General features: G+C 43.8%; 1 protein-coding gene across 1 annotated transcript in view; it reads left to right on the top strand.

The window, feature by feature from the left end:
* The window catches only part of ACAA2 (acetyl-CoA acyltransferase 2), a gene marked incomplete in the record, with an annotated part of 508533 nt that overhangs the window by 221711 nt on the left and 264925 nt on the right, over positions 1-21897 (top strand). Inside the window, 1 exon segment of the mRNA XM_044078294.1 lies at positions 11827-11943. Coding sequence (XP_043934229.1) covers positions 11827-11943 — 117 coding nt within the window.

The following is a 21897-nucleotide window of genomic DNA, read 5'->3' on the forward strand; positions in this document are numbered from 1 at the left end:
GTGCCTGCATGTTGGTACTTGTATAAGTTTCCCAGTCAGTGGAGGGATAGTTAAAATCACCCATGGCTAGAGTGTTTGGTTGTAATTTGATTGACTCAAGTAGGTCCAAATAAATGTCGAACAAAACCATAAAGAAACTGCAACCAGGAAAAGAAGTGGTTCTCCACTTAGGGCTGCAAAGCACAGCACTAATAAAATGAAGCAAAAAAATCGAACCAGGCCACGGCAATAAGAAGGCATACAGCTCCACAAAAAAACGTTTAATGTAAGCGCTTTCACAGTTCACACTGACTGCTTCATCAGACAAATTCACAAAGTAACACACCCCACATTTAAAAACATAACCAACCAATAATAAACATCAATCAATCATCAGATCTAATCACATAATAAACTAATTAACTAAAACTTAAAATACAATTTATGATGCACAACTGTGAAAAGCATTTCCTAAGAAAATCATGAATAAAAACTATTGAATAAATAAAAATGTTTCATTTGGCTAGAGGTCTGTTCTTGAGTACTGATTTAATACAAACTTTGTCATTGAGTCCTTTGCCCCTATGGGCTCGCATCCTAATGATCCAGTTAAGCTCACTATTCCCAACTTTATTACTAACATCACCCCCACGAGGCCCATGTGGCACAATTTCTGCTACCATAAATTTAAATGTATGTTTCATTTAGGGTTACATGCTTGGCAAGAGCATTCGTCTGAATGGATTTAATACTGTAGACATGTTCTGTGATATGATCTCTTAAACGCCTATCTGTCTTCCCTAAATAAAAAGAGCTACATTGTTGGCATACTGCCAAATATACTATAGAACTTGTACTGCATTTGGCTGTTAACCTAAAGCAAACCTGTTTCCCTGTGTCAGGGTGTAGAAACATCCTTGAACTATCTATATATTGACACCAATTACAAGTGGTACAGGGAAAAGTCCCAACTGTCAGCCCTGGTTCCACTCTATGCTCAAGAATTTTGGGATAGCAAAGCATCCTCTTCAAACATTTTTTGTTTCTATAAACAAAGCTTGGTGTACTACCAAACACTTCACTGACTTCACTATCTGACAGCAATATCCGCCAGTTCTTCCTTATAATTCTTTCTACTTCCTTTATATTGGTAGAATAGGTAAGTGAAATTCTAAAATGTAGTGGTCCTAATAGGTGGTGATTCCCAAGGTCCAGAAGAAGAGTAAGGTTACCATATGTATCTCTTAAACCTGCTACCCTGGCCAGTGTACCATCTACATCAGATGCTCTACAACCTCTATCTTTGAACATCTCTCTCAAAACCTCTGTCTTTGCTCCAAAATCGGTGTGTGTGGCATTCAATCTAGAGGCTGTTAAGCCTTGACCCTTCACTATATTGCTAAATATCTGTGGAGGATGCGTGCTCTTCCTGTGCAAATAAGCATTCTTTCCAATATGTTTTGGTATTAAGGGCACCATTGCCCAAATTACTGATAGTGACATCTAAAGTCTGTGTTTTCTGAAGCTATTAATAGTAAATTTCAAGAACGATGTGGTCAGGTTGAGATGATCAAAAAAGGGCTCCAAAAAGTCTTCTCCACCTTCCCAAACTAGGAAGAGATCATCCACAAACCTCCGGTAAAAGCTTATCTCAGGCTTTACCAACAAGTGTTCCTCTTCCCAACTCGCTAAAACCATGTTGGCGTAGCTGTTGGCACAAGACGTGCCCATAGCTACGCCATCCTTCTGCAGAAAATAGGAATCACCATATGTAAAAACATTATTCCCTAGCAGTAATTCCATGAACAAACAGACAAGCTCAATAGATTCATCTGTATACTCACTATGTCGACAGAGATAATCTGTAAGCATATTAATTCCTATTTGGTTAGGTATACATGTAGCGAGAGATTTAACATCCAATGCTACTAAAATTAGATCACTGCTGGAGGTGCCCGACGAGACAAATATAAATCATTCAGAAGATGTTTCGTGTCTCTTAACACATATGGATTGCTATCTAATACTGGTCTTAACTGTTTTTCAATATAGATGGAAAGACCTTCAGTGCACCAACCCCTGCCTGAAACTGTAGGTCTAAGGGGAGGCTTATACCGATCCTTGTGTACTTTAGGTAAACCTTGAATACTTGGAATCAACAGCTCTCAAGTAGTTAACTTCATTTGTTCATCAACCTGTGGGTATTGGATCTGAATTGGATCCGAGCCAGCAGCTTTATTCAGCTAAGATCCAAGCTCCAAGCTCCTCCCCCTTACCCATAACCCCCTGCCATCCTTCTCTGTCCTCAGGTCTCGTTTGCTGCGGCTTATTCAAGCACCTAGAACGAGTTCCAGGCGTAGGGTTTTGTGAGTTTTTGAAGAAAATTACCTCTTTTTTCACATAGTTTTCAGTTTAATTGTTAAACGAGTGAGTGTTGTGCCCTTTTGTAGTTAATTTAGCTAGTTTTGTTGGTAAAATTTATATATTTTTTTAGTTAGTCTAGTCTTCCCTCTTCCTGTGTGTGTGAAGGTGTGTTTGGGTTGGGCCTGTTTTCTACTATGGCAAAGGCCCCTAAAACCTTCTTTTCTAAATGCACCGAGTGTAGCCATAAACTATCCCCAGTGGATGGCCACACTCGGTGTGTTATCTGCCTTGGGGTTGACCATCTTTCTTCGGGCTGTACAATTTGTGCAGCCTTCAACCCCAGGGCTCTGAGGGATAGGAGGTCGAAGTTGATTTTGGCGTGACTTCTGCCCCCGGACTCTGCTTCGTCCTCTTATCCCTCAGCGGCACCGGCTGCTACCCCACCGGTCTGCCTTCTATCCCTGCTCCCCTGGCTGGGACTCACCCTCCCACTGAAGCTCAGGAGGAGAGGGAATCTAGGAGGGAGAGAAGAAAGGACAAGCACCACAAGCGGCGGGCCGAAGCTTCCTCTTTTGCTCTGCCAGCGAAGCAGCTAGTCTCTCCTAGGGCCTCTGGGCTTTCTCCTTCCCAGCTCCATTCACCCCGCTTTTCCCCAGGGCTGGAGGAGGAGGAGACCTGGTCGCCTTAGAGGTCTTCGAGGCGTCACTCCAGACCTGCCTCGGCGGCCTCGTCTAGATCAACACGAAGTTTGTCAGATGCAGATATGGACTGGATGATGCGTAGGTTTCTCCAGGCCCAACTGCAGATGGGAGTGATCCTGCCTCCCCCCCTCCGAGGGGGAGCTCGACCCCCTTTTTCGCCCCGATTGCTCCTTCTCCGACCCACTTCCGGGGTTCGGAGCCATCGGATCCAGGCAGCATCGGAACTGGGGGAGGCCCGGCGCCGATAGTACATCCTTCAGTTCTGACCGCACCCTCGAGCTTGTCGGGTCCGTTTTCGGATCCGAGCTCTTGGAGCCATGAGCTGAGCTTCGGATCCAGAGGTGTCAGCGTGTCTTCGGCTCCGTCTTGGTCGGAGCATACTGGCCCTTCGGATCAGATTGCATCGGTGCCGGCTCTGGTCCGCACCTCGGATCCGAAGGGGCTGCTCTCGGAGCTTAGAGACAGCAGATGTCCTTCAAGAATGCAAGTCTGGGTCGGCGTCGGCCAATGTCACCTTCAGTCTTTCTTTGGGTGGTGCCCAAAGCAGAAGGAGTTCGCAAGTGCCGGTCGGTCAGCTCCTGTGTTTTCAGTTACGTCATCTAAATAAAGCCGCTGTTTTCAGTTACAAGTCATCTAAAGCTGGGTACCCTAGAACATTTTTCTTGCCCGATGTCAGTACTGCCTCCGGCCTGGGCCCAGACCACGGCGGCTCGCCTGTGGAACAACCGACAGCACAAACTACCAAAACGAAAAGGACGGGACCGGCATCCCCGCCCGCGCCTCCACCGATGATACCTGGCTCCTAAGTTCTCCATGCTGCTTCCCTTCCGTGCTGGTTGTTTTGCTCCGAGCCGAGTTCTGGATCTAAAAGTTACCCCTGCCGCGGGGCAGCTAGCCAAGAAGAATCCTTCCAGGCCTATGAGGACTCTGATGCTGAGGAATCATGGCAGGGTCAGGAATTTTCTGATTCTAGGCAGTTTTGGATGTCCTGGATGATGTTTTCTGCCAGACAGATATTACAGGGTATCAGTACATCCAACAAACGTAAATTACAATGGGTTAATATAATGAACCAATCCTCTTTGAGAGCAGAGAGCAGAGAATATGATATATCAGATACACCAAAAATATAGACTTTTTGCTCCCACTCTGATGATGCCCGTTATTGGGAGAAAGCGCTAGTCTGTATTATTTTTTGTAGTCTGACTGCTGTTTTGAGGGGATTCCGCTGGGTTCATTTATTTAACCATACCTCCTCAGCCAAGAATCTACTGCCAGCTGACAGAGAAGCAAGGTCCCTGCATGCTTGGTTGAAAGAACAGCCATTGTTTGGTGCTAATGCTCAGGATGTGTTGAAATCTATTGAGGAGAAGGCAAAATCAGTACAGACAGTAAAGGGTAGAGGGCAATACCAGGCTCCCTACAGGGAGCCAAATGCAAACCACACAATCAGAGAAGTGGCACAGGTAGTTCACCTGCACCACAGGGACAATCACAATGACAAAACTGGCACATTATAACAAAGGACAATTGGCAGAGGCACTCATAGAAGTCTCAAAGCTGTTACAAATAAAAGCAATAGAGAAGGTTCCTCCTCAGGAACAAGGCCAGGGATTTTATTCAAGACTGTTCCTTGTTAAATTCAAGATGCTGATGTTAACAGTTGCAGAAGATACCTCAGATTTCTTGCAGGAACAGAGCACTATCAATTCTCAGCATTGCTTTTTGGCTTATCTACTACCCCCAGAGTATTCACAGTCAACATTCAAAATCAAGATTACTGTCATCCCAAGAGATTATTTTTCTAAGGAGAAACAAGAGCATTTAACAGCTTTCAACAAAGCTCCAACAAGTCAAACTATTAGACCATGGATGGGGGCGCAATACGGACAGATGAACAAACAAGGGGCACTCATCTTCCCCTCTGCAGACTAACAATGATTCGTGTTACTGAAGATCAAGGCAGAACAACCAAGAGGAATCTTGATAGCTCCAGACTGGCCAAGGCAACACTGGTATCTACTGCTACTGAGCATAACTCAGACCAAACCGTGGGCCCTGCCTCAATGGCCTCTGCGGCTGAGCCAAGACAGTTACAAGACTTTTCATCAGAACCTGGACCCATGACTCCCTCCAAAAGTTCAGGAAATTTTGCTAAAACCTATTCAGCCAAATGGAAGAGATTCACCATCTCATGGGACCTCAATTACGCCTTGAAAAAATTAACAATCCTTCATTCATGCCTAAGTCCAGCAGGAAGTCTGACCAACTGTTTGTAGCCTATGCTGCTCAAGGAAAAGCAGTCACCAAACAAACTATCTCAAAATGGATTGGACACTGCATCAGATTCTGTTACTCTTTGCTTCGCAGTCCCCTGCAGGGCTCTATTCAACCCATATGTCAGGACCCATAAATGTAGATGTCTGATAGATATGCAACTGCAGTCACCTCCTACCCCTCTGTTTTTCCTTTTCTGTTTATCCATTCACTACTCCAGCCGCTCTGGCGTTGGGGAGGTGACATCGGCCGCGACCCAGACTTTGGAATCTGGTCGTCTCAAGCTGGCTGCCTGAGCCATATGGTCAGGACTGCAGTTGCATATCTATCGGACATCTACATTTATGGTAGGTACAAAACTGTACTTTCTCCTTCGGCGTTCGATGTTGTGGAGAGGGTCTTGTCGAGGGACTTGAGGCCCCAGGCTCCTGCTGCGGTTCCACCGATCACTCCCTCTCAGACGGGCCTACTTTCCATCACCCGGCCTCAGGGACAGCCTGTGCCTACATCCCAGATGGTTCCCTTAGAGGAACAGGATGTGGTTGGTGAGGCATCCTCAGACAGCCCCCTCCGAGGAGGCTCCTCACAAACGTAAGTGCAAGAGGAGGCACTTGGACTCACCTGAGTCCCTGACAGCGGACACAGACTTGGAGGAAGGGGACGGTTCCCCAAGGTCACCCCCCCCCCCCCAGAGGATGTCTCCTTCGGAGACATTATGGAAATGCTTCATATTAGAGGGGGGTGGTTAGCCCAAAAGCCTTCCTCCGATGAGTCTGTGTTTCTAGAGGCGTTTGACCCCAGCCCCTATACCTCTTGGGTGTACCCTCCCGCCGATCCCCTGGTAGATCTGGTCACTACCAGGGCATGGAAGGAACCGGACACTGTGGAGCCCATACCTAAGAGAACAGACAAAATTCTCAGTCCACCCACAGGACGGTTTGGAGCAAGGGTGCTCCAGTAGATGCCATGTTAGTGGCGGCTGCCACCAAGAAGGAACTGGCCCAGGAGAGTTCCTCGGTCCATCCTCCAGACAAGGAGTCTCGGACGATGGACCGCATAGGGAAGCGGATGTTTGCTTCAGCCACCTTCTCTGTAAGGTCGCTGAACTACATGGTACATGTGATATGACTCCAGCGGGATCTCCTCAAAGAATACGCAGGGTCACCCCCAGAGTCCATGTCGGCCGAGGATAAGAAAATTCTCAGTCCGAATGGCCACTCTTCCATTTCGAACACTTCTGTGCGACTTCTTTCCCATGTCACTGAAGGAGCCGCTAGAGCTAGCGGAGCGGACATTGTCTTACGACGGCATGCTTGGCTCCGCCTCTGTGACTTTGCGGAACCCTACAAGGCGTCCTTCGCAAATGCCCTTTTTGACAGTTCTTCGCTGTTTGGCAAGACTGTCCGCAACAAGCTGGTCCACAGCGAGAAAGACGGGAAGACGTCTGCCATCGGGATCCGCTTCTCGGCTCTCCAGAGGTCCTTCTCCAGGAACCAAAGGGGACAAAAGAAGATGTGGTTCCGGAAATCTCAACAGTCCCGTTTCGCTCCGAACCCCTCGTCCTTCAGAGGCAGAGGAGGACAGGGTGGACGCCGGCCCAGAGGCAGAGAGGGACCGAAGAATTTCGGGTCAACAGAACCCTTTTCGGATTGGCCCGCACAGCAACTCTGAGGGGTTGAGTCCATTACAACAGATCGCTGAGTGCTTCGAATCCTATCCAGAGGTTACACTATCCCTTTTCTGAATCTCCCTCTCAGACCCCGGAGTCTCCCCGATGTCCCACCCAATCAAAGGGAGGCAGCAGCCGCAGAAATACAGCAGCTGCTAGAAAAAAGAGCAGTCCAGCCCTTCCCCCAAGACCAGTTCGGATCAGGCTTCTACTCCAGGTTCTTTTTGGTGCCAAAAAAGACGGGGGACTTAAGACCAATCCTCAACCTGTCCATTCTGAACCTGGCGGTTGCCAAAGAAAAGTTCCGGATGGTCACCATTTAATCTATTCTCCCACTCCTACAGGAGAACGACTGGATGTGCTCTGTAGACCTCAAGGATGTGTACTACCATATTTTGATGGACAGACGATCCAGAAGGTTTCTCCGCTTTCAGCTGGGAGCCAGTCACTTTCCATTCAGGGTCCTTCCCTTTGGTCTCGCCACAGCCCCCAGGGTGTTCACCAAAGTGATGGCAGTTGTAGCGGCCCACCTGAGGCTTCAGGGAATACAGGTCTTTCCATACCTAGACGACTGGATCCTGACCGCCCCCACCAGGCATCAACTCTGTTCAGCCAGGAATTACTTCACTTGGCCTCTCATCTGGGAATTTCAATCAAGCTCAAGAAATCCTCTCTTCAACCAACTCAGACCTTAGATTTCATAGGGGCCAGGCTAGATACAAACCTGTTGAGGGTCTTCCTAACTCCAGACAGGCTTCGAACTTTGACATTCCACGTGATGCCTCTCTTACAATCCCCGGCTCCCCCAGCGGAATTGGTCCTGAGGGCGCTAGGTTCCATGGCGGCTGCCATCAGTCTGTCACCACTAGCTCGTCTAAACATGAGGGTCCTGCAATGGACCTTGCAGGTCCAATGGTCTATTCTGCAACATCCACTAAGTACAGCTATCCACCTCAGCAAGGTTTGCAGGAAGTCCCTACTCTGGTGGATCCAATCCTCGGATCTCCGGGAAGGGCGCCCCTTTTCTATGACCCCACCCCAAGACACGGTGACCATGGACACTTCTCGCCTCGGGTGGGGGGGCACTGCATGGGCAGAACAATCCAAGGCACGTGGACACGCTCGGAGACCTTGTTGCACATCAATGTCCTAGAGATGAGGGCGGTGCTTTTAGCGTTGCAAGGACTCCAGGCCCTTCTTCCCTTAGGGACAATTGCGATTCAGACAACATGTTAGTAGTCTGGTATATCAACAAACAAGGGGCAACAAGATCCTATCCGCTGTGTCAAGAGGCCATGAGAGTTTGGGAATGGGCGATCGCCACCAACCACTTTCTCATAGTAACGCACATTCCGGGTTGGTCCAACATTTTGGCAGACAAGCTGAGTCTAACCATCCTCTCACCTTACGAGTGGTCTCTGAACCCGAGAGCAGCGAAGCAGATCTTCCTCAAGTGGGGTCAACCTTGCTGCAATTTTTTCGCGCCGCCTTGAACGCAAAGTGCAGCGAGTACTTCGCTCTATTTCCCCCACCAGGGGAATCCCCCAGACACGCTCTAGTCCATGTTTGGCTGTCTGGTCTACTTTATGCTTATCCACCTCTTCCCCTCATGGTGAAATTCTTGCAGCAAGCTTGTCGGTTGGGGAGCAGAGTGATCCTCATAGCCCCATTCTGGCCTCGTCAAACGTGGCTCCCTTGTCTATGGTCTCATCTGATCAATCCTCCATGGATTTTGGATCCACTCCGGATCTGATTTCTCACCCCCTGGAGTTGACAACTCCAAACCTGGGCAATCTCAAGCTCACAGCTTGGTTGATCCAGTTACAGTCATAGCTAGGACTCCCCGTATTTAGTAGCCGCTCATAAACCTTCTACCAGAAAGGTCTATAAGAGCAAATGGAAACGTTTTTCGATCTGAGTGGAACATAGACATATGGATCCCTTTACAGCCCCAATACCAGCTGTATTAGAGTTTTTGTCACACTTATTTAATCAAGGTGCCAGCTCCTCCACCGTCAAAGTCCAGTTAGCAGCAATTTCACACTTTCATGTGGGAAGTGATCTCGGTTCATTAGCTTCTTCCAAGATCTGCAAAACTTTCGTAAAAGGTACTTTCCTGTGCCTCCTGTGAAGAATGCAGTTCCTCCATGGGATTTAACCCTTGTTCTTCAGGCTCTTACTGCCCCCCCCCCCCTTTGAACATGCAGCTTCGGTGGATCTTAAATACTTATCTTGGAAGACGGCCTTTCTCATTGCCATCACTTTGGCTAGAAGGGTTTCAGAGCTTCAAGCCCTTTGGGCCAAACCTCCATATCTGGTCTTCCATAAAGATAGTTTCCCTCAGGACCAATCCCTCCTTCTTACCTAAAGTCGCCTCTGAGTCCAACATTAATCAATCTATCAATTTACCAGTGTTTTTCCCGAATTATCAAAACAAAGGTGAATACAAATTACACTCTTTGGACGTGCACAGACAGTTGAGGTTCTATTTATACAGGACTGCTGATCATAGGAAATCTGAGCAACTCCTTGTATCCTTTGCTAAACCCTTTCTGGGTAAACCTGTGTCAAAAGCTACATTGTCCAGATGGATTTCACAATGTATACTTCTTGCATATAAGAGTTCTTGCCGACCAGAGCCTGTCGGAGTTCACGCCCATTCTACTCAATCGATTTCCACTTCTGCTGCCTTTTGGTCAAGGGTGCCCTTGGATGACATTTGTTCAGCAGCCACTTGGGCTTCATCCCATACCTTTATTATCCATTACAAGCTGGATATAATTTCCAGAGGAAGGGTGTCCTTTGGCTCTGCAGTGCTCCGAAATATTCTTCCATGAGGACCTCCCAAGTTTTTAGGTAGCTGGGGACTCTGTCACACAGGTTGATGAACAAATGAAGTTAACTACTTCAGATAAAGAAGTTATGTACTTAACCATAACGTTCCATCTGAGTAGGTAACTTCATTTGTCAGCAACCAACCCCCCCTCCGTCCCCCTAACCTGTAGTTCGTCCCTTCTTAGGTCCTTTGTGTTCTCTGTACCAGATGACATCAGGTTAGGATGTTTAGTTGATCCTTGATTGTAGTATTCTATAATGCTAAGCAAACTCTATCTGAGGACAGAGAAGCATGGTAGGGGGTTATGGGTAAGGGGGAGGAGCTTGGAGCTCGGATCTTAGCTGAATAAAGCTGCCGGCTCGGATCCGATTCGGATCCAATACCCACAGGTTGCTGACAAATGAAGTTACCTACTCAGATGGAACGTTATGGTAAGTACATAACTTATTTTTTATCGCAGATTAAATACTTATACAGCTCTAAAGAAATATCTCGTCCTAATAAACAATCCATCAAAGTGTTATTCACTCTCCTCACCATTGAGTCTATCTGCTCTTTCGTAACTCTTCTGTAAGTCTCGGTGTCACTAAGCCGAGGCCTGGTTCAATTTGTTTTTTGGTCCAAATAAGTAGCGTGGGTATCTTGGTTCATTGAATTGGGGGTATATCTAGCAATGACTTGAAGGGGGTGGGGTCTTACCCACAGTTAATTGAACTTGGAGTAACTCCATGAAGTTTTCCTGTCTAACCAGTATAGAGGTGTATTTATCTTTGATGAAGATAGATACTCCTCCTCCTTTGGTTCTCACATGTTCATTTTGCGATCTGAAAGTGTGTAAGGCATTGTAGCCTTGCAAGGCCGGGGTACTCTCAGTGGCCCTGAACCAAGTCTCTGTGACTGCACAGATGTCAACATCCTCCAGGGAGAGGAGTGTTTCCAGAGAGTGCAGTTTCTGATTTAAACTCCTAGTGTTTAGCAGTATAACTTTAATCTGTTTATGAGTGATATTTTCAAGTCCCTTTTAGTAAGATTTTTGCAGTTGAGACTTGATCTTAGAATACATGCACTATACACTACTTTAAGAGTTGAGCTAAGGAAGCTCTGAATTCATATGATAAACTGTTGTAAATGCTAACCTCTGGCAGATGGTGCAGAGGACTAAGGCTCTGAGCTATTAATGAGATACTTCAGGTACAGGATTGGATTCCCCCAGCCTTAGTTTCCCTACTTTGTGACCTTTAGGAAGTCACTTGACTAGACAGTACTTTGGGGCAGTTGGAAATTTAGGCTAGGTTCCTTAGTAGCGTCCTGGACAGTGTGCCTGGTAATTGCCTATGAAATTTTGAACCCACAGCGAGTCTATCTGCCAGGAAAGCTGATTATTTTTGAGACTTTGTTTTTGTTCTGCAACTATACAAGCTGAGATTAGGATGCAACAGTTATGAGGTACTGTCTAATTGTTTATCTTCTAGATTTAAGTCTTGCTTTTGGGATTCATCTTTCTGTCCATCTGAGATGGAAGTAGGCATAATGATTAAGGTATTTACCTTGTAGGCACAAGGTACATGATTTGATTCTAACCTTTTTGGAAGCATGGCTAGGCATAGAAATAAAGAAAAGCTCCCTGGGGCTGTTAACCTAGTAAACGTCTAAGGAGGGTTGGGAGTTGGCATAATGGTTAAGGTGTTTACCTCAGTGACACAAGGTACAAGGTTTGATTCTCATGTTTGAAGGAAAATTAGCTCTGCTTAAAATGGCCTGCAAGGGAAGTTAGCCTTGTAATTACCATTGAATCTATGGGCACAAAATGCAGTGCTGTGAGAGAGAGAAAAGATGCCACGCTGCCTTACTTCCTGAGGCGTTAGCACCATTTGTCATGCACCCTGAGCTTGAGTATGTTACACAGTTTACATAGAGCACATGTTTAGCTTGAAATATATTCATTGGTCTGTTACCTTGTTTGAATCTAAATGTTTTTCTGTCCTGATTATTTTCATAAGGAAATCTGCTTAAAGGAGTCTGAGATCGTCCTTTGTGGAGGGTCAGAGAACATGAGTCAAGCACCATATGCTGTTAGAAACATCCGATTTGGAACCAGGCTTGGAGAGGACATTAAGGTGGGTAAAAGGATTATGGAAATTAACTGCATGTAGGCTAATCTACTTCCCTGTTTCTTATTTTAAACTATCTTTTTTCTCCACAACTACGTCTTCCCCAACCCTCTGTTTTCCTTTGTTTTTTGTGTGCTTATTACTCTTTATTTGAGATTTTCTACTATATATCTTCACCTCATTTTTGTATTTACTTGCAAATGTGTGCAAATGCAGCATGTTGCTTCAATTGGATCTTTTCTGGTAGACAGTATGTAGATGAATAAAACTTAAAGCAGGCTTTCCCAACATAGATAAGCACGACAGAAGTTGAATGTCATGGTAAGTTGTATCAGTGTAATGTGGATACAATGGAAACTTTAACTAGATCTTTGAAATAGATTAGCAGTACTGAAATTGATACCTGCAGTAAGTACTGGCAGTGCCACAGTTTCATTGAATTTATGGCTAATATAAGAAAGGGTGACTTGTATCAAGGAACTGGAACCATACTGATTTGAATTTTCTTTTACGTATATGCAGTGTGCTTTGTTCAGTACTATTATGACAAAATTTGCTTTCTAAATTTATTTCAAAATGTTATATACCTATCCACATAAAGTATAAGGTAAAGCTTCACAGCTGTATTCGGGAAATGTAGTCTTTATTTACATTACTGTTAAGATTGAATGACTGACATCCAAACCGACTTGTACAGCTCTGCACCCTTCCCTCTCAGCTGGACTCACCCCAGCTTCTCTGGGATGTCGGCACATTTCCTGGTATGTAGAAGGTATTGAGTGCCATATTGAGTTCCTTTTTTTTTTTTTTTTTTTTTTTTTTTTTTGATCATTTGATGTAGGCAATCCTACATTTATATAAATGAAAACAAACCATACTGACATATTTTTAGTTGTAAACATTGTACATCACTTTTAATCTATCCAGTCATTGTCAGTCAAACATTACGTAGCTCATTGAAGTCTTGCCTCCTTTTAAACCTCATTCCTCCTCCAAAACATTTTTATGCATGTATTGTTCCCACAGTTCCCATTTTTTCTATGTAATTTGCGCAGCCCTTTTTTAAAGATCCCATTAACAGTTACTGTATCTGTTACTATAGTCACTATTTCTAGTAAAGTTGGTTTAAACTTTGATTTCCATTTTTTAGTAATTTTTTTTTGGCAGCCATCATGATAAGCCTCAGCAAGGCCTTAACTATGTATGTATAGGCAATTCCGATTCTGTATCATAGCTCAAAAAAATAATTTCCTTAATTATACAAAATTACTCACCCAGAATTTCTGTTAGAGTAGTCTGCAGGGAAGGAGTGTGTAATAAGTTGGCAGACTTTAAAAATAAGCTCCCAATTACCTCCTCCTTCCCCATGATACCTCCAACATTTGCTATCTACTTGAGGAAAAAAATCTTTGGACTCTACTTTGGGTATAAAATATCTATATAAACATTTTCAAGCAAAGATCCTAAATCCTGTAGACTTGGTTGCGTGTTTGGGAGACATACATATACCTCCCCATTGCTTCTTTGTGTCCTTACCCAGTCTTTCTTCCCTATCCTTTCTTATCTCCATTGATTGATTTTTTTTATAGTTATCATGCAGTATATTATATGCTGTACTAAATATTCCTTTTTAACAATAACTTCTGTTCTAGATTCCACTAAAAACTCTACCAGTGCTGGCCTTTCACTTAGGATCCCCCAATTTTTCTCTTTGCCTGTACTCTGATATCAATCCTTGATAGGAAGGCGATCTGTAGCTTGCAGTCCAAATAAACTCTTGACCTCTTCCCATTCCATTACCTTTCCCCCTCTTAGTATTTGCCTCAGTAGCGTAGTTAATTCTTCCATAAATGTTTCCATTTGTACCTTTTGTTGATTTCATCTTTTCTGCTTTATACAGATTTTCATAAAACTTCCTGTAGAGGTAATCAAAATATTTTGGATCTTTTGTTATCTTCCTTGTTATAGGCTCCCTTTCAGCTTTCTGTTTGAGTGGTTGTGCTAACAGTTTTTGTGCTCAGGAGTTATCAAAAAAAAAAAAAAAAAAACAGAATCTCATGCACATTGAGGTAATCCCTTATTTTCTGTTTAGCATTCTACAGTTGCTGTTCTTATTCTGTGAGATTCCCTCTTTCTGCAATACTTGTTGTTGTTGTGTCTTTCGGCTTTTCTCGGTTAGGGGTCGCCACAGTGGAACTCCGGTCCGCTAATGATTGGCAGTAGATTTTTTACTTGCCGGCCCTGATGCACAACCTTCAGCGAAGGTACGCACATTCACACATGTCTCCACACAGAAGATGCAATAGCTGAGAATCGAACAGGACAACGTCTTACTGTGAGGCGACAATGCTACCGCAGCACGACCACCGTTCCTCTAAATAATTCTTATTTCTTAACCGTATCTGTTACTTTTATTTCTACCCTAAAATTTCCCACTATCCATTCCTTAAATTCCTCTCTTTTCAACAGATAGGTGAGAAAGTGCTAGTGTCTCATTTTTATTTCATTACCCTGCATTTTCATTTAGTTATTGATGCACGAGCTGACATAGTTATTGTATACGTATCAAAACTTTCAATTAAATGCACATGTTCCCACAAAATATAAGTTCTGTCTAGCCTAACCCAGGCTTTATATCTTTCGGAATATTAAATTCACTCCAAACTGCTACTACTGAATTCTCATATTCCATGCCAAATATTTTCATAAATTTCTTCAAAAATCTACCTGTTTTGTTATATTTCCCTTCTGGGCCCCCCAGATACATCCTTACTACTACAACTAAAATTCTATTCCCTGCCTATAAGTAATATTTCCTGCTGAAAGCTGATTATTTCTCCCAGAATTGTCTTAAGCTTAATTTTAAATCGTTTTTTTCTTAAAACTTGCATATTTTCTGTCCTTGACCTAGCACTCTTGTGTGGGGTCATTTACTGCACTGTTATAACTTGATATTACTTGTGAACCTCTGCTATCTCTGTAAAAAACAAAAACAAAAAAAAAAACTCTTGCTTTTTTACCACTTTTCTGAGAGTTAAAGTTCAGTTACAGGCTTGCTGTTCCTGAACTGTTTGAAAGTTTCTGTGAGGCCATTTTTGCTTGGGCTGAAGGAGGGTCTCTGTGTTCATCAGTGGCAGTGACTAACATTGAGCAGCTTCGCTGCCCCCCGTAGAGGTGGTTACTGACTTGAAACTGTAGTTTTATTGGCCACTAGTGGTCATTTCCATAACTCCTTCATCTTCCTCTCTTAAAACCTAGTTGCCTCGTGGTTTGAGCGTCTTTTCAGGCTTGTTGGCTGTTGGTGAAGCACCTCCAAGAGGAAAAACGCTGAGAGAAGAAGGGAGCCACTTTTGAGATTTTAAGTATTTTTTCTCTGTTTATTTGCTAAGTTTTTCTGCATAGCTGCCTAGCTTGAGCATTTTCTGGCTTGTTAAACTTGATTTCTGTATTAGTAGCTGTATTTAGAGCATAACCAAAAGCTGTTTGCTGAATTTCCTGTTTGCACTTAATTTTAAATCGTTTTTCTTAAAACTTGCATATTTTCTGTCCTTGACCTAGCACTCTTGTGTGGGGTCATTTACTGCACTGTTATAACTTGATATTACTTGTGAACCTCTGCTATCTCTGTAAAAAACAAAACAAAAAAAAAAATCTTGCTTTTTTCCCACTTTTCTGAGAGTTAAAAAAGTTCAGTTACAGGCTTGCTGTTCCTGAACTGTTTGAAAGTTTCTGTGAGGCCATTTTTGCTTGGGCTGAAGGAGGGTCTCTGTGTTCATCAGTGGCAGTGACTAACATTGAGCAGCTTCCCTGCCCCCGGAGAGGTGGTTACTGACTTGAAACTGTAGTTTTATTGGCCACTAGGGGTCATTTTTATAACTCCTTCATTTGTCCTCAGAGGAGTGGTTTAAGGCAGTAACTTGTAGTTTATTGTCCATTTTGGGTAATTTCCTGTCTTTTCCAGCCCCCTGCTATAAAGCACGCTTTAGCGCGATTTAGCCCGATTTAGCGCGGAGTTGCTACCGTTGCACAGTTAAGCAGGTTTAAACTATTCGGGCTACCTAAAGTCCACTCTTCAAATTTTCCCTTAAAACTACCTTCCTCGAACTATACTACTGATCTAATCAGCGTATCCTATAATTAAAAAGATCATCTCTACTTGACTCCAAGTAGACTATTCTCTATCTGTTAAACGTAGCACTTGCTCCTACAGTACTTATTACCTTGATACGGCACTCTTGTCATAGATAGTACCCCAAAAAGGCAACCCCCCATTTCTCGGTCACCCACGCTCCCCAGAATCTTTTTAAAGTTTTTTGTCTATTCCTTCTAGCATGTCGAGGGATCAGTTGCTAGTGTCCTCTCCTGCTCAGCTGGTGAACCTGGGAATATTGAGGCAATGTTACAATTGCCTCATGTACACAGACAACCCTCTCCTCCTCCCACAAAACACAAATACATGCGAGAGATGCAACTATACGGCCAAACTGGAGGCTGAGCTCTCTCAACATAGGACTGGCAAGACCAGTCAGGAGGAGAAGGTTACCACACACACTACAGACCCAGTCTCACATAGTACCATTACAAACTCAAATCCTACACATAAACACACAAAGACATACTCGGAGGCTCTGATCAAAAATCTACCAAAACAGCAGAGGCCACCAAAGCAGACACCCAAACAACCACCACCTCAGAACACAGCACCTGCAACACATAGACCTCACAGTCAGAGTGTCAAACAGTCACAGCCCTTAAGGCCAAACACAATGCCAGACACACTAGTCATTGGTGACTCCATAGTCAGACACACTGACGTCCCGCTCACCAGACTGAGTAAGGAGAAGGTCACAGTAAGCTGCCTGTCGGGTGCTAGAATCCGCCACATAACGCAAGCACTCAGGTCTCTCAACAGCAGGTACAAATATGACTCCGTCATTGTCCACGCAGGTGTAAACGACCTGAGACGTACCTCCTTGGACTACATGAAAAGAGACATTGAGGAGCTCTCTGATTATGTAGCCCAGGCAGGTATGACCCTGACCTTGAGCAGTATCCTACCTTCACCAAGAATGATGCCACAATACAGAGATAAAATGATCAGCTTTAACAATTGGCTTAAACACTGGTGTCATTCAAAGGGGATCCAGTGTCTGCCTGGGATGACATGCTGGACAAGCCACGCTGCTTCGCAAGGGACGGCTTGCACCTGTCACCCCTGGGATTCCGGATATTGGCAAAGGCTCTTGCCACCCCATAGTGCCTTTTTAGGCAAGGCTCAAATTCTAAACCTACCACCCTAGAACACAAAAAAGGAAAAAAACTAAGGGTAATGCTGCTCAATGCCAGAAGTCTAAATCTCAAAATGCACGCACTCGAGGCCCTTCTCAGTATGGAGAACATCGATGTCTGTGCTGTGACAGAAACCTGGTTCAAGGCTCCTGAGAGCACCCCAGCGCTATCAGGTTTTACCTCATATCATGCGTTCCGCCCCAAAATCCGGACAATACCAAGAAAGGAGGGGTATCCATATTCATCAAGGACACCCACACCTCAAGACTGGTGGCAACGCACGATGCATCAGAGACCATCCAGGTGCAATTAACCATAGGCAAGACTGCTCTGCAAATTGTAGCATGTTACAGGCCACCCTCACAAACTCAGGAACCTCACATGGCCTTCCTGAAAACACTAGAGGGGATAAATGTATCACCAAACACCATCATACTAGGTGACTTCAATTACCCTAATATAGACTGGGAACACTACTCAAGCCCAAACACCCTAGCCCAAAAGTTCCTGGAATTCATAAACTCAAATGCCATGGAACAACTAGTCACCATCCCACAAGAGGAGATAACATACTTGATCTCATCATCACGAACATGGGAGCACAATGTTCAACACCGGAGGTGTACCCTCACTGGTGAGATCAGACCACAAACTAATCTCGCTGGAGGTCCTCATCCCACCCCCACCTGAAATAAAAGACCACAGTAAAGAACTTCTCAAAAGCCGACTTCACACTTCTAAAGACTAGTGTGGTCTCCTTTAAGGCCCCCGAGCGGAAAACAGTACTCAAGCCGCTGAATCACTTACAAATGCCTTCTACCAGCACCTGCAGGACTGCATGGATAAGGCAATCCCAAGCAAAACAAAGACTCTTTGTACCAAAGGCAAGCGTCCAGTCTGGTGGACCCCAGCCATAAACAAACTCTACAACAAAAGGAGGAAGCTACTACAAGATAGAGCAAAATCCTTAAAAGGTAAGACACCCTTGATCACTATAAGTAAAAAACTAAGAGCTCTCATAAAATCATCCAAAGCAAATTTTGAGAGAAAAATAGCTAAAGACTCAAAAGACAATCATAAGGCCTTCTTTAGCTATGTTAGAAACCTGGGAGGAAACTCCCAGATATGCTCAGAGCTAGTTCAAAATGATGTGAAGATTACTGATCCTACAGACATTGCCAACATACTGGCTGACAGGTTCAGTGCAAACTTCTCCCCCAAAAGGAGAGATATCTATACCAAACGATTGCAGCTCCCAAACATCTCCAGCCCAAGTGAGAGCTGCTCTCTCGAAAGCATACAACACAGCATCCATGGGACCTGATGGTGTCCCCGGCTGTGTGCTCCATGAACTCAATGAGGAATTAAACCCACAGCTAGGACAGCTGTTTAATCAAAGTCTTACCTCTGGAAACGTACCCAGGGAGTGGCGCACTGCAACTGTGGTACCACTTCACAAAGGCGGTGCCTCCACCGACCCTGGAAATTACCGCCCATTAGCTTGACAAGCCTTATCTGCAAAGCCATGGAGAGGATCATAATGGACCTCATAAATAAAGACATAGGGAATTTGCAGACTTTGGATCCAACCCAGTTTGGCTTTGTCAAAGGCAGATCATGCCTATTAAACTTGGTTGACTTTTTCGAAACAGTCACCAAAGCCATTGATGAGGGAAAGGCAGTCCATACAGCCTACCTCGATCTGGCTAAGGCCTTCGATACAATACCCCACTCGGGTATCATTGAAAAACTCATCAGCTTAAATGTCAACCCATACATCACAAGGTGGGTTGCAAACTGGCTGAGTGACAGAACCCACAGGGTCAGAGTTGCTGGCGCCATGTCAGACTCAAAGCCTGTCACAAGTGGTGTCCCACAGGGCTCAGTCCTGGGCCCACTCTTGTTTGGCATCTACTTTTCTGAAGTACAAGCAAACACAGGAGGGTTATGGCTGACAAAGTTTGCAGATGACTGCAAACTGGGCCATAGTAGAAAACACATCTGACACAGATATCCTTCAGAAGGGTCTCACAGAAACGGATAACTGGTGCCAGAGCCACGGCCTAAAGTTAAATGCCAAAAAAATGCATAGTCATACCCTTCGGGAAAAACAAGGTTACCCCTAGCTACCAAATAGGTGGCAATCCACTGAGCACAGAAGAAGTTATCAGGGACCTGGGGACCCAGGTTGATAGTAGTCTGTCATTTGACACCCATGTAGCTAAAGTAGTTAGGAAGACCTTCTACATTGCCCACCTTATCATGAAGGGATTCTCATCTAGATCAAGGGAGGTCATAGTCTCCCTTTACTCATCACTCATCAGACCAATGATTGAGTACAATGCCCCATTCGGAATGTATCTGACCCGACACTTGCAGCAGCTGGAGAGGCCACAAAAGTTCCTCACCAAAAGGATAAAGGGTCTCAAAATCTGTCCTATGCTGCCCGACTGAAAGAACTCCAGCTCTATTCAGTCGCTTACCGCTTGCTCAGAGGTGACCTTTGCCTAACATACAAGGCCATGTCAAACCCAGATTTGATGAATATGCTTCACCTCAAAAATCTAGATCCATCAGAGCCACAAGGGCGGCAGACTTAAACCTTGACACGGCTATTAATAGGACGTGCTGGAGGGATAGATTCATCACCCAAAGACTCCCTATGCTGTGGAACAAAATCCCGGTACATGTGAGGCAGAGCACCTCGCTGGCCTTGTTCAAGAGAAATCTTGACCAATGGATGGGAGATCGCAGATATACCCCAGGGATTACCTCAGTGGCACTGCTCGACAGAGGCACAGCAAAATAATGGGTATAGTTCCCCATACTAAAGGGGTGGCGTAAGCCACAAAACGATGGGCTAGGCTTGTAAATGCCCTCGGGCAGATAGCCTAGTATGAACCTATGAACCTATTATAGCAGTTGTAGGTGGAATATAAATACATGCCAGTGTAATCTTCTTCCCTTGTCAGTAACCCCTTAGTACTACAAATCTACCATCATTATCTTTATCCTCTCTTATCTCTGTTGGTGCTCCACTTGCAGTTAGTACAAGTACTCCCCTTTTGCTTTGTCCCAGGTATTCCACTGAATAGCCATCCTGAAATCTTTTCTTTATCAAATTCACATACTGAGTTCTTTCCAAATGTGTCTCCTGTAGCATAGCTATTTGCATTCTTTATTTTTAATATAGTTCAGTGCCCTTTCTTTTTGTCTATATCTGTGAGATCATTTACATTTAAAGATAATATGGAAAGTGTTAACATTATATTAAGAAATTATTAATGTGTAACAGCTTATATAGTTATTTTTTGTTATATCCATTTGAACCTATGTCACATTTTACAAAACTATTTTAGTGAAAACCCTAGCGTAGCTATTTGCACTCTATATTTTTATTATAGTTCAGTGCTCTTTCTTTTTATTTATATCTGTGAGATCATTCACATTTAAAGATGATATGGAAAGTGTTGACATAATGTTTAGAAATTATTAATGTGTAACAGCTTTTTTAAATGTCTAGTTCCAGCTTTTGTGTTATGTGCATACACTAATGTTTTGCTTGTTGATCATTTATACAGTTTCTTGTTATATCCATTTGAACCTATGTCACATTTTACAATACTTTCTTATAGTGAAAACCCTCAAAACAAAAAACAGACACCCCCCCCCCCCAGAACACCACTAAAACCTGTTAACACCAAAATACAAAACTATGTACATCTTCAAATGTTGAAGTTAAACCCCTCCTAAAAGAAACCATCATTTCAGATGGACAGCCACATTTGTAGACTTGGTTTAATGTATAAGGACGGTTATCCATGATAAGATGCATGCAATAGCCTGTGCTTCTTACTTAGTGCTGTCTGTTTTTGTCTTATCTTTATTCCTCTTCCAGATTGGAAAACCCTTGAATGCTTTCAGAAAACATAGTCTCCTAGACATTGAAAGAAAGTCATTGAAAGAAAAGTATTGTTTTTATTGTCCCTTAGCAGATTGTTTCTATAGAGACATGAGAGTCAGATGCACAGTTTCCTGTACAAGCATTCATGTATTTGCTAGAAGGAAACTTTTTATTATGTTTAGTGTTCTTTTTTATTTGCTTCCCCTTAAAACCTGTTATGAGATTAAGGCAAGGGCCTTAATCCAGTCATTCTCCTATGCGAGAGATAAGAAAAACTGATGTGCTTTTATTTAATCATGTTCTTTTGACCAGGCTTTTCTTTTTTACATTATAGTAGGGTCTACATTTCTTAAAACTGAACAAGGAGAAAGAAAGAAAAGGAAAAAAAAAAAACAGGGGCACTTGTTTACTATAGTGTCCCTATTGCACTCCAAAATAACGAAGATGGCTTTACATTACAGCATGCAGATTGTCCTGTATTATAAAAATGCTACTGTTGAAAACAAAATTTTGTTTTACTTACAGTTAACTCTCCTTCTTCCTCTTCCCTCCACCTAAATGTTCTTCCAAATGTTAATGACATGAAGTAGGGCATATACTTCCCTCACAAGTTTAACAAAGTCAAAAAAGTCCAATTTTTCCAGTTTTTTTTTTCGTTCTGACATGTTTCACAAGTATAATTAATGCTTTGTAATCCTACATTTGTCAGTTTTTGAGTTGCTGGTTTACTTCCTTTTGAGCTTCATCTCTTAGATCCAGTTTCTGCT

This window comes from Protopterus annectens, chromosome 1.part1 (genome assembly GCF_019279795.1).
Source record: "Protopterus annectens isolate FY-2018-M chromosome 1.part1, PAN1.0, whole genome shotgun sequence".
In the NCBI taxonomy this organism is placed as follows: Eukaryota; Metazoa; Chordata; order Ceratodontiformes; family Protopteridae; genus Protopterus; species Protopterus annectens.